General features: G+C 47.2%; 1 protein-coding gene across 1 annotated transcript in view; it reads left to right on the top strand.

Annotated features, from left to right (window-relative positions):
* Window positions 1-12,718, top strand: part of ABLIM2 (actin binding LIM protein family member 2) — a 230,106-nt gene that overhangs the window by 69,277 nt on the left and 148,111 nt on the right. The window contains exon 2 of the mRNA XM_073574547.1: window positions 11,872-12,015. Coding sequence (XP_073430648.1) covers window positions 11,872-12,015 — 144 coding nt within the window. The remainder of the gene's footprint in view (window positions 1-11,871; window positions 12,016-12,718) is intronic.

The following is a 12,718-nucleotide window of genomic DNA, read 5'->3' as shown; positions in this document are numbered from 1 at the left end:
CCACTACACATAGTGTTTTGAATTTTGCCCAAAAAGGTCTACTTTGGTCTCATCAGACCAGAGCACCATCTTCCATATGCTAGCTGTGTCCCCTACATGGCTTTTTGCAAACTGCAAATGGGACTTCTTGTGGCTTTCAAAAATGGCCACTCTTCCATAAAGGCCAGATTTGTGGAACATGCGAATAAGAGTTCATGCTCATCTGCGATGAAAACGGACTAGTGCAATCCGATAAAAAAATTGCATTGCCCTTTGACCAACATTAATCTAAATCCCTGCTCATCTGCAGTTTTTTTCAGCTGAAATCGGGCTAAGAAAAAGATCACAGCACGATGCGATTGTCCTTGTAACTCAGATGAGACTCGCCAATGCAAGTCAATGGGTTTTATAAAAAAAATTGCAAGGCATTCAGACCATGCATGTGCAATCTGATTATTACACATCCATGTTCTTCGAAAAAACGGACATTTCATCTGCAATGTACTGTAGAATCACAGCGTGACCTGACAGAATAGAATTGATATATACACATAGAATGGATAGATCTAAGGATGTCAGTGACATATATAATTAGTACAGTGCTTGTGTAGCTTACTGTGCATGTATTTTGTTACTGAATAATTTTATTTCTGAAAAAAATGGCATAGGGTCCCTCAAAATTTTATTAACCAGCAGAGGATAAAGCATACAGCTTGGGTAAGATATTTATAGCCTGGGAAGGGCGTAATACCAATGGAGCTTCCCAGGCTATTAATATCAGCACACATCGGTATGCTAAACCTTTACTGGTTATTAAAATGGTGAACCCTCCAAAAATGTCATAGGGTCCGACTATAATTAATAACCAGCAAAGGCTAGGCAGACAGCTGCGGTCTGATATTAATAGCCCAAGAAGAGGTCATGGATATTGACCCCATCCCAGACAAAACATCAGCTCTTAGCCGCCTCAGAAATGGCGCATCCATAAGATGACCCAAATCTGGCACTTAGCCTTGCTCTTCTCACTTGCCCTGGTGTGATCGCAAGTGTGATGATAATATTGTGGTTGATGTCACCTTTGTATTATCAGGTGACATCAAGCCCAGTAGTTAGTAATTGAGAGGTGTCTATAAGTCCCCCCATTATTAACCCTTAGTCAAATTGTGAAAAAATTAACACCCAGAATAAAGTCCTTTATTTCAACAAATGATTCAAACTAATTTATGGACTCTAAATTAACCAAAAACAGTTATACTCATCGTATGCCCAATCCATTGAAGTCAATCTCCCCTGTAAAAGAATTAAAATAATAAACAACCATACTTCTCATCTGTCTGCGAAGAAGATAATAATCCAATTGTCCCGATCTAGATGGCAGGCTGCATTGTTGCATCATGTGACTATACAGCCTGCCATTCAGCGGAGACACAGAGCTGGGTGTGCTTGCTCAGCTCAGTACCTCGTGGTGACGTGCTGAAGATGAGTGGAATTCATATCCAATCTACTTCTTTGACCTCACTGAAGTCACCGCGAGCGTGAGAACCTTCCAGAATGACCAGGAAATGTAGGATGTCATAGTTGCCCAAGTTTGTACCCACTTTTACACTGTGTGAATCCCATTTACCATAGTGTAATATCTGGTGACTATTGTAATTTTCGGTAGAAGCAAATTAGAGATGTCATTTGTGCATGTAACCCTTGCACAAATATGCAGGTACAGAGCAGAGTATCGCCACAAAGATCTGGCCTTTGTGAGAAAGTGCACAAACGTACATAATTCAGTATTTTGTGCACATAGTGTATATGGAAAAAAGTAAGGAACCCTCCTCGCCAACTCTGCCCTCCCCAACAGAGCAGAACCATAGCCAGGCAGCAGCAGGAATTTTTTAATTGACGTCTTTCTTGGGAAATAAACCTCCAGTGATAATAGTTGTTATATAAATAAGGAGTGATATCATTAATCGCATCTGGGAAATCGCTAAATGTACATTCCCCTCAAATGTCGCTCCGGGAAGGTAGAGAGGCCCGGGGTCAGACAGAACATGAATGTCGTCATTGATTTCACCTAGATCCATGTTGTCGCATTTCAGGCCGATGATCTCAGGGGTGCCGAAGTATAATAGTCGCGCTGCGCATTAAATAATTGAATCCGCTTCCTTTGTGAATTACTCGCCTCGATCATGCTGAGACTCCACCAGCCGCTATTGTACCAACTCTTAACGAGTTATTTTACATCACTAGCAAAATGATTTCTGCGCCCCGACAGGAGGATTAATGAAGTGTTTTTAATCTGCTTCCTAGAGGTTGTCGGCGGCGGCGGCGTTGGACTTCTGAGATGTTTTATTCATCATGGATTTCCTTGCTCATTAGACTTATATCAGCGCTGCTAAACTGAGCGCTGACATCCATATTTCTTTTTTTTTGTAAAACTCACTGCTCGATTGGATCACACATCTAATATTCCTAAAATGTGCACTTTATAATAACTAGACACATGTCTTATCATTTTGCATAACTCAGTTATTCCTCGTGGGAGTGTCCAATTGTCATTAGTCTTTCTTGATTGGATAGTAATATATACATTCTATGAGCAAGGGGAATGGATGCCAATCAGTTAATTTTTATTTCCACTTTCTCAGAGGAAGAGCACAAAAATGGTACAATCCGAATGCAAGTATTTACTGTGAGAGGCAGTAGATGAGACATGTTCTGTTTAACCCCTTAATGACTGAGCCAATTTTAACCTTTCCAAATTTTTTAAATCTGACCACTGTCACTTTATGTGGGAATAAGTCCAGAACGCTTCGACGGATCCCTGTGATTCTGAGATAAATTTATCATGACATAGTGTACTTCATGGCAGTAGTAAATTTTGTTCCATATGACATGTTTTCCAAATAAGCAAATAAGAAATTTGGTGAAAATTTTGCAATTTTCAATAATTCTTGTGCCCTTAGACCAGAGGGTTATGTCACACAAAGTAGTTAATAAATAACATTTTAAACATGTCTACTTTACATTTGCATTTTTTTAAACATAATTTTTTTTTGTTAGGCAGTTAGAAGGGTTACAAGTTGATCACCAATTTCTCATTTTTCCAACAACATTTACAAAACCATTTTTTTAAGAACTACATCACATTTGAAGTGATTTTGGGAGGCCTGGATGACAGAAGATACCCAAAAGTGACAACATTCTAAAATCTACACCACTCATAATCCTCAAAGCCACATTTAATAAGTTTATGAGCCCTTTAGGTTCTTCACAGGAACTTAAGCAATTTGGACGGAAAAAAATTTGTTGTGCAATTTGCCCTAAGTACGCCGATTCCCCATATGTGGGAGAAAACTATTGTTTGGGCGCACAGCAGAGCTTAGAAGGAAAGGAGCACTTGACTTTTTGAACGCAAAAATGGCTGGAATCGTGAGTGGACGCTATGTCACGTTTGGAAAGCCAAACAGTGGAAATCCCCCACTAGTACCCCCATTTTGAAAACTAGACCCGTCAAGGAATGTATTTAAATGTGTGGTGAGCACCTTGTACCTCCCAGGTGCTTCACAGAAGTTTATAACGTAAAAAAAAAAATCACATTTATCCCACAAAAATGTACTTTTAGCCCCAATTTTTTATTTTCACAAGGATAACAGGAGAAAATAGAATGTGTTGTGATATTTCGCCGATACCGCATATGTGGGGAGGAAACTTGTTTGGGTGCATGGCAGGGCTCGAAAAGGAAGAAGTGACGTTTTGGATAGCAGACTTTGATGGAATGGACTGCGGGCGCAATGTTGCATTTTGTGAGCCATTGATGTGCCTAAACTGTGGAAACTTCCACAAGTGACCCCATTTTGGAAACAAACCCCACCATCATTTTGTCCAGGGGTAAAGTGAGCTTTTAGAATCCACAAGTACTGCACAGAATTTGATAACATTAGGTCATCAGATGGAAAATTTTCATTTTTTTTTCACAAAAATGTTGTTTTAGCCCTAAATTTGTAATGGATAATAGGTGAAAACAGACACCATATTTTGATAATACCCCATATGTGGTCAAACACTTCTGTTTGGCCATATGACAGAGCTAGGAAAAGAAAGAGTACTGTTTGTCTGGAATAGATTCTGAATGCCATATCATATTTAGAGAGACCCTGACATGCGAAAACAGCAGAAACCCCCTTGATGTTCTTTGGAGAACCCCTGATGTGCCTAAGCACTGAAAAACTCCCACAAGAGACCCCATTTTGGAAACTAGACACCTCAAGGAATTTATCTAGCAGTGTACTGAGCATCTTTAACATACAAGTGATTCACAAAACTTTATAACATTTAGATGTGAGAACCAAAAATTATTTTTTCACTAAAATACTGTTTTAGCACCAAATTTATAATTTGTTATGCAATTTCTCCCAAATACGGCGATACACCCAGTGGCAGATTATAATGAGGTCAATTTGGGCAGTTGCCCCGGGCCCAGTGGGGTTAAGGGGCCCACAGCCCAGGCCAGTAAATTGCCCCATTATAATCCGCCACCGCGCAGGGCCGGATTATAGGCAGGGCAGGCGGGGCTTCAGCCCCGGGGCCCCCACCACAAGAGCTTCTAAGGGGGCCCCCACCACATTCCTGCTGGCTGCTGCAATGGCACTCCATCTTCTCCCCACCTAAAAGTGAGTGACCGTGGGGGCGGCATTATGTGCTCTGCTACCAGCAGCATCTACAAGTAGCGTGAACGCTGATGCTGCTGGTAGCGTGCAAAGGCTTGTGATGAGATCACAGGAGGGAAGGTGTTAGGGCCCCCGATCATGTGACCCCTGTCTCCTCCCCTCCTGTGACCTCATCACAGGTCCTGTGCGCACAGCACAGAGCACTGAGAGCAGCCATGTATGTGGAGTGCGGCTCTGCGGGTGGAGGTCGGTGCTGGAGGCCCCATTATTCTCTGTGTGGAGTGCGGCTCTGCGGGTGGAGGTCGGTGCTGGAGGCTCCATTATTCTCTATGTGGAGTGTGGCTCTGCGGGTGGAGGTCGGTGCTGGAGGCTCCATTATTCTCTATGTGGAGTGCGGCTCTGCGGGTGGAGGTCGGTGCTGGAGGCTCCATTATTCTCTATGTGGAGTGCGGCTCTGCGGGTGGAGGTCAGTGCTGGAGGCCCCATTATTCTCTATGTGGAGTGCGGCTCTGCGGGTGGAGGTCGGTGCTGGAGGCCCCATTATTCTCTATGTGGAGTGCGGCTCTGCGGGTGGAGGTCGGTGCTGGAGGCTCCATTATTCTCTATGTGGAGTGCGGCTCTGCGGGTGGAGGTCAGTGCTGGAGGCTCCATTATTCTCTATGTGGAGTGTGGCTCTGCGGGTGGAGGTCAGTGCTGGAGGCCCCATTATACTCTATGTGGAGTGTGGCTCTGCGGGTGGAGGTTGGTGCTGGAGGCTCCATTATTCTCTATGTGGAGTGCGGCTCTGCGGGTGGAGGTCGGTGCTGGAGGCTCCATTATTCTCTATGTGGAGTGCGGCTCTGCGGGTGGAGGTCAGTGCTGGAGGCCCCATTATTCTCTATGTGGAGTGCGGCTCTGCGGGTGGAGGTCGGTGCTGGAGGCCCCATTATTCTCTATGTGGAGTGCGGCTCTGCGGGTGGAGGTCGGTGCTGGAGGCTCCATTATTCTCTATGTGGAGTGCGGCTCTGCGGGTGGAGGTCAGTGCTGGAGGCTCCATTATTCTCTATGTGGAGTGTGGCTCTGCGGGTGGAGGTCAGTGCTGGAGGCCCCATTATACTCTATGTGGAGTGTGGCTCTGCGGGTGGAGGTTGGTGCTGGAGGCTCCATTATTCTCTATGTGGAGTGCGGCTCTGCGGGTGGAGGTCAGTGCTGGAGGCTCCATTAGTCTCTATGTGGAGTGCGGCTCTGCGGGTGGAGGTCAGTGCTGGAGGCCCCATTATACTCTATGTGGAGTGCGGCTCTGCGGGTGGAGGTCGGTGCTGGAGGCTCCATTATTCTCTATGTGGAGTGTGGCTCTGCGGGTGGAGGTCGGTGCTGGAGGCTCCATTATTCTCTATGTGGAGTGGGGCTCTGCGGGTGGAGGTCGGTGCTGGAGGCTCCATTATTCTCTATGTGGAGTGCGGGTGGAGGTCGGTGCTGGAGGCCCCATTATTCTCTATGTGGAGTGCGGCTCTGCGGGTGGAGGTCGGTGCTGGAGGCTCCATTATTCTCTATGTGGAGTGCGGCTCTGCAGGTGGAGGTCGGTGCTGGAGGCTCCATTATTCTCTATGTGGAGTGCGGCTCTGCGGGTGGAGGTCGGTGCTGGAGGCTCCATTATTCTCTATGTGGAGTGCGGCTCTGCGGGTGGAGGTCGGTGCTGGAGGCTCCATTATTCTCTATGTGGAGTGTGGCTCTGCGGGTGGAGGTCGGTGCTGGAGGCTCCATTATTCTCTATGTGGAGTGGGGCTCTGCGGGTGGAGGTCGGTGCTGGAGGCTCCATTATTCTCTATGTGGAGTGCGGGTGGAGGTCGGTGCTGGAGGCCCCATTATTCTCTATGTGGAGTGCGGCTCTGCGGGTGGAGGTCGGTGCTGGAGGCTCCATTATTCTCTATGTGGAGTGCGGCTCTGCAGGTGGAGGTCGGTGCTGGAGGCTCCATTATTCTCTATGTGGAGTGCGGCTCTGCGGGTGGAGGTCGGTGCTGGAGGCTCCATTATTCTCTATGTGGAGTGCGGCTCTGCGGGTGGAGGTCGGTGCTGGAGGCTCCATTATTCTCTATGTGGAGTGTGGCTCTGCGGGTGGAGGTCGGTGCTGGAGGCTCCATTATTCTCTATGTGGAGTGCGGCTCTGCAGGTGGAGGTCGGTGCTGGAGGCTCCATTATTCTCTATGTGGAGTGCGGCTCTGCGGGTGGAGGTCGGTGCTGGAGGCTCCATTATTCTCTATGTGGAGTGTGGCTCTGCGGGTGGAGGTCGGTGCTGGAGGCTCCATTATTCTCTATGTGGAGTGCGGCTCTGCAGGTGGAGGTCGGTGCTGGAGGCTCCATTATTCTCTATGTGCAGTGTGGTTCTGCGGGTGGAGGTCGGTGCTGGAGGCTCCATTATTCTCTATGTGGAGTGCGGCTCTGCGGGTGGAGGTCAGTGCTGGAGGCTCCATTATTCTCTATGTAGAGTGTGGTTCTGCGGGTGGAGGTCGGTGCTGGAGGCTCCATTATTCTCTATTATGGAGTGCGGCTCTGCGGGTGGAGGTCGGTGCTGGAGGCTCCATTATTCTCTATGTGGAGTGCGGCTCTGCGGGTGGAGGTCAGTGCTGGAGGCTCCATTATTCTCTATGTAGAGTGTGGTTCTGCGGGTGGAGGTCGGTGCTGGAGGCTCCATTATTCTCTATGTGGAGTGTGGCTCTGCGGGTGGAGGTCGGTGCTGGAGGCCCCATTATCCTCTATGTAGAGTGTGGTTCTGCGGGTGGAGGTCGGTGCTGGAGGCTCCATTATTCTCTATGTGGAGTGCGGGTGGAGGTCGGTGCTGGAGGCTCCATTATTCTCTATGTGGAGTCCGGCTCTGCGGGTGGAGGTAGGTGCTGGAGGCCCCATTATCCTCTATGTGGAGTGGGGCTCTGCGGGTGGAGGTCGGTGCCAGAGGCTCCATTATTCTCTATGTGGAGTGCGGCTCTGCGGGTGGAGGTCGGTGCTGGAGGCCCCATTATTCTCTATGTGGAGTGCGGCTCTGCGGGTGGAGGTCGGTGTTGGAGGCCCCATTATTCTCTATGTGGAGTGCGGCTCTGCGGGTGGAGGTCGGAGCTGGAGGCTCCATTATTCTCTATGTGGAGTGTGGCTCTGCGGGTGGAGGTCGGTGCTGGAGGCTCCATTATTCTCTATGTGGAGTGGGGCTCTGCAGGTGGAGGTCGGTGCTGGAGGCCCCATTATTCTCTATGTAGAGTATGGCTCTGCGGGTGGAGGTCGGTGCTGGAGGCTCCATTATTCTCTATGTAGAGTGTGGCTCTATGATTCGTGACCCCCGTCACGTGACGAGGGGGGCCCACAGAGTCTGAACTGCCCCGGGCCCTGGCTACCCTTAATCCACCCCTGGATACACCAAACTACTGTTTGAGCACTCGACAGGGATCGGATGGAAAGCAGCGTTACTTGGCTTTTAGAACACAGATTTTGTTTGACTAAATTGTGGGCTCCATTAGCCGAGCCCCTGAGGTGCCAGAACAGCAGAAACCACCCCCCCAAGGGACCCCATATTGGAAACTTCACTGCCTAAGGAATTCATAAAGGGGTGTAGTGAGTATTTTCAACTCATGGGTGCTTCACAGAATTTTAAAAACATTGAGCTGTGGAAATATAACATTTTAGTGGTAAAAATGTAATTTTTGCTTTTGCTGCAAATTTGTTAGGTACACAAGGATTAACAGGTGAAACTAGACCCCATCACTTATTGTGTAATTTCTCCCAAACACGGTGATTCCCCAAATGATGTCAGTAATTATGGGGCGCCTTCCCAGGGCAGTGGGGTACTCGGTACCGGGCCCGTTGATCTCAATGGGAGTTGTCACGGAAGCTGTGACCCGGTCCATGGCCCTGGGGCTCCATTGCAAAAGGGGGGTGAAAGAACAATGAAATACAATTGATGAATAGTTTGTGACGCCACCTGTGGTGTTCGGCAAGGGAGATGTTAAGCCGACGCTGCATGCAGATCCTCTGGGACTGGTGGTGTGTTACAGCCAAGATGGTGAAGCTCCCCACAGGTGGAGCTGTAGTCCCAAGGCAGTGTAGATGTAGGGGTAGCTGAGAGGCGCAGGCAGTGTAGTAGCTGGTACTTGGATGTAGCAGTGCTGGATGTGTAGGCGCAAGAATCAATGGAGGACACTAGGCCTTGTAGTTCCAAAGCTTTACTCACAGTCTGTAGTACACACAGGTGCTCGCCTCCGTACCGTGTCCTCTGGGTCAGAGGCTCAATCAACCTCTAGGTCAGATGGAATGCTCCCTTCCAATGCTCTGCCAACATGTACCTTTCTGAACGTCTCCTCTTATAGCGCCTTTAAGTGTGAAGTACTCCCAGCACTGAGTTACACTGGAGTGCCTCCTGACAGATGTTCCCAAGAACTCTACTTGTACGGCAGACAGCTGTAGCCTGCTTCGGGGACTCCTTACTCCTGAGTCCCGGCTCACTATCCAAGTTGCTGTTGTGCCCCCAACTCTTAGATGGGAGTAGTGCATTTACAGCCCACTACTCCACCGGTGTCTGCTGCACGACCATTAGCATCCATACAACCTCGGGAACCGGGCCCCGGCCTTGCGCTTAGAACTTCTAGGCAGGGTTCTCTCCTAACCCACGTCCTCTGTTCCCTTTTACTCCTTCGTTCCGTACTAATCTCTCCTTCTCCTGAAAGATCAGGTTTCAGTTCAATGTCTTTCTCCTTCTTTCCTTTCCCGTGCCAGCAGACCCAGGTCACTGAGATCTGCTGCAGCACCTCCTTCCTCCATCCCTCTCTCTCAGGGATCTTCTTTCCTCACTCCTCTCTGAGTGGCTTCCTCTCACAGACTGACCTGTAATCTTAAACCTTCCCGCTCTTATATATTCTCAACTCCACCCACCTCCCAGCACGTTTCGTGTTCCAAGCAGGGAGCCACCAAAGGTGCTCTGCTACACTCCAAGCAGGGAGTCGCAATGTAGCTTTGCTGAACTACCGTGTTGTGTGGGATGCGAGTGTTGGAGCGTGGTCAGGAGCCTCCAACTCACCTGGACGGTGGGGTACAACACCTCAGGAGGAGGTGCAGTACCTCTGTGGCGACCGAGCCTCAGGGGCGCCACAATTACTGTTAGGCTGAGAGGGAAGGAGCGCTATTTGGCTTTTGGAGCGCAGATTTTGATAGAATAGTTTATGAGCTAAATTTTCGGTGCCCTGAAGGTGCCAGAACAGCAGAAAACCCCCAAAAGTGACCCCATTGTGGAAACTGCACTTCACAATGAATTCATCTACAGCTGCAGTGACTATTTTCTAACATCCACGATAGGCCTTTTCTCTGGAGAATTGCAAATCTGCCTGTCTAGTTCCCATACATTCTCTCCCCATACAGTGTAGAGCCCCCATATATTGTACCGGCTCCATACATTGTGCCCAGCTTCTTGAGACATGCACCCCATAAATTGTTAACTGCTTTCTCTCCACTATAACGATACCAAACATGTGGCCGCTTATTGTGGATTAGGCACATTGGGGCTCGGGAGGGGGGCACTTGGATTTAGGAGGGCAGAATTCACTGGATTTTATTTGAGGGGGTATGAGCCATGCCGCTTTTCCAGAGATCTTGTTTGTCGGTTCCAGTGACAGATGACGGACATGAGTGAGGACTGGTTTTGTGCAGGATAAATTAGGGTTTTTATTGGTAACATTTTGGGGTACATAATATTATTAGATCGCTTTTAGAGAGGCTAGGATCACATTCTTGTGGTCTACGCTGAGCACTTACGTCAAGATTCTTTGTAAATCCCACAAAAATGTGATTGAGTCGAAACCACTCACCATAATGAGGCTGATGGAGACATTTTGGAGTCCGTTTGGCATCTGCTTCGGTGGTATCCATCTTTTTAGCCATGCACAGATCTGTGATCGCCCACACTTGTGCGCTAAAAAGACACCGAAAATGATGGGACACCGCTGGAACACAGACCAGTCCAAAGTTAGTCCATCTGCCTCATAAGTGAGTGGTTCCGTCAGGGGTTTTATCTGAATCGTGGTATTTGGGAATTTACAAACCCCGACATAAGCACTCAACGGAGAGCGCAGGATAAATGTGAGCCAAGCCTTATTTCGATTTTTGGGAGGTAGAATGAACCAATAGCAGTACAAGAATAGTTCTCATTTTTATTTTTGCACGGTTCACTGTGCAGTATAAGGGATAAGGCGACTTTTTTCTTTGGGTTGGTGCAAATGCAGCAATACCAGCTTCATATGGGGTTTTTTAGGTATTGTTCGTCGCCATAGTCAGAGAGCTGTAACTTTTTTATTTTTTGGCGAACAAAGCTGTATGAAGGCTTTTTTGTGAGACAAGTTGCAGATGTTTTTGGTATCATTTTAGGGCACATAATAATTTTTGATCGCTTTTTATTCAGATTTTTCAGATACAGAATGAACAAAAACCAGCAATTCAGTTATTGTTTTTATTTTTTACGCCGTTCACCTTGCGGTAAAAGTGATATCAGATATATATTGTTTTTTTGTTATGTTTTGCTTTTTTTTTTTACACACTAAAAACAATATTTTACAAAAATGAATTTTTTGCATCACGATTCTCTAAGGGCTGTAACTTTTTTAAAAATTTTTTTGCCAAATGAGTCGTATTAGAGTTTTTTGCGGGATGGTTTGGCATTTTTATTTATACCATTTTTTTAACATATGAATTTTTCACGTTTTTCTGTCTCAGTTTGATGAAAAAGCAACATTTTTGGCATATTTTTTATTATTTTTTTACGCCATTTGCCATACAAATAACTTATAAATAGAGGTCTTTTAACCCCTTTGTAACCATTATGAATACCGCTGTCGCGATTGACAGGAACAGTGACATCTCAGCTTTTTGCCTGTTTGCCAAATCTACCTTATTTGTGCTTGATCTCTTCTTGTGGACTATTTTTTGTTCTCTGCAATACTTACATGGGAAAAGGATGCCTTTATGATGGTGACACCACACATAGCAAAACATATTACATTGGATAGCACAAAACTGCAAATATATCACCTTTGTATAGCAACAACACATCCTAGTTAAGTTGGTCAAGTAGGCCATGGCTTAGGACTGGCTATCCAAGACTTGAAGTACTTGATATACACTATATGTACTAATAGTGCATTCCTAATTATTTTGAAAATACTCTGTGAAAATATGAAAATATCTAGAATCCTAACGTTCCATGTTCTTTTCTGCTCTGCAGTATCTCAGCACCAGGCTCTACAGAGCCACCTGGAAAAGCCAACTGGAAATGCAATCCTCTGCAACAACTGCGGTAATGCATGTAAAGGAGAAGTCCTTCGGGTGCAGAGTAAATATTTCCACATCAAATGCTTCACATGTAAAGGTAAGGACGTCTATTGTACCTGTGTAATGGTCGTGTTCGCTGACACGGGGAGACGTTGCCGAGGTCACTGACAAGAAGGTAGCGGAGACTGACAGAGTACGGACAACTTGAATATTGAAGATAGGTTCTTGTTCATATTTGTAGATATTAGGAAACAGTTCTGAAGCTGGCTGCACTGGGACCAGGGACAACGGAAACAGGACTGGCAGCACCAGGACCAGGAGACCGGGAATAGATACAGCAGACGCAAGTTCTGCATTAGGATACCGCCAAAACGTTCACAGAAACAAGGATAAACTATACTAGGCTAATGGGAACACAGGATACGGGAATGTCTTTAACAGATTTAGGACGGGGAATCGGGCAACATACACTTTGACACACCCACACCACTAAGACTAACTATAAGGGTTGCTGAGGCACCTCACTATTGGGGATGGTGCATTTTAGACAAGATGTCTGTCTTCCAGTTATTGCATAGCAGACATCTCGCAGGGGATCACATTAACTAAATGCCTCCCAGCTGTTAGCTGGAGGAATTTTACCATGTGCGCGCACTGCCCCTTTGAGAGCAGGGGAGCACGCACAGTGTGGCGTGCACAGGCAAGGAGAAAGCAGTTCAGGTGGACGCTGCTGCGGCTGGGGCGGTGAGTAAGCTGGCATCTCCGCATGGTGGGAGGAGGGGAGCCATGTGGAGGCTACT

Source organism: Dendrobates tinctorius, unplaced genomic scaffold (assembly GCF_039654945.1).
Source record: "Dendrobates tinctorius isolate UK_male_01 unplaced genomic scaffold, ASM3965494v1 ptg000039l, whole genome shotgun sequence".
NCBI lineage: Eukaryota > Metazoa > Chordata > Amphibia > Anura > Dendrobatidae > Dendrobates > Dendrobates tinctorius.
The sequence above is the reverse complement of the archived record's forward strand: the minus strand, read 5'-3'. Positions and strand labels throughout refer to the sequence as shown.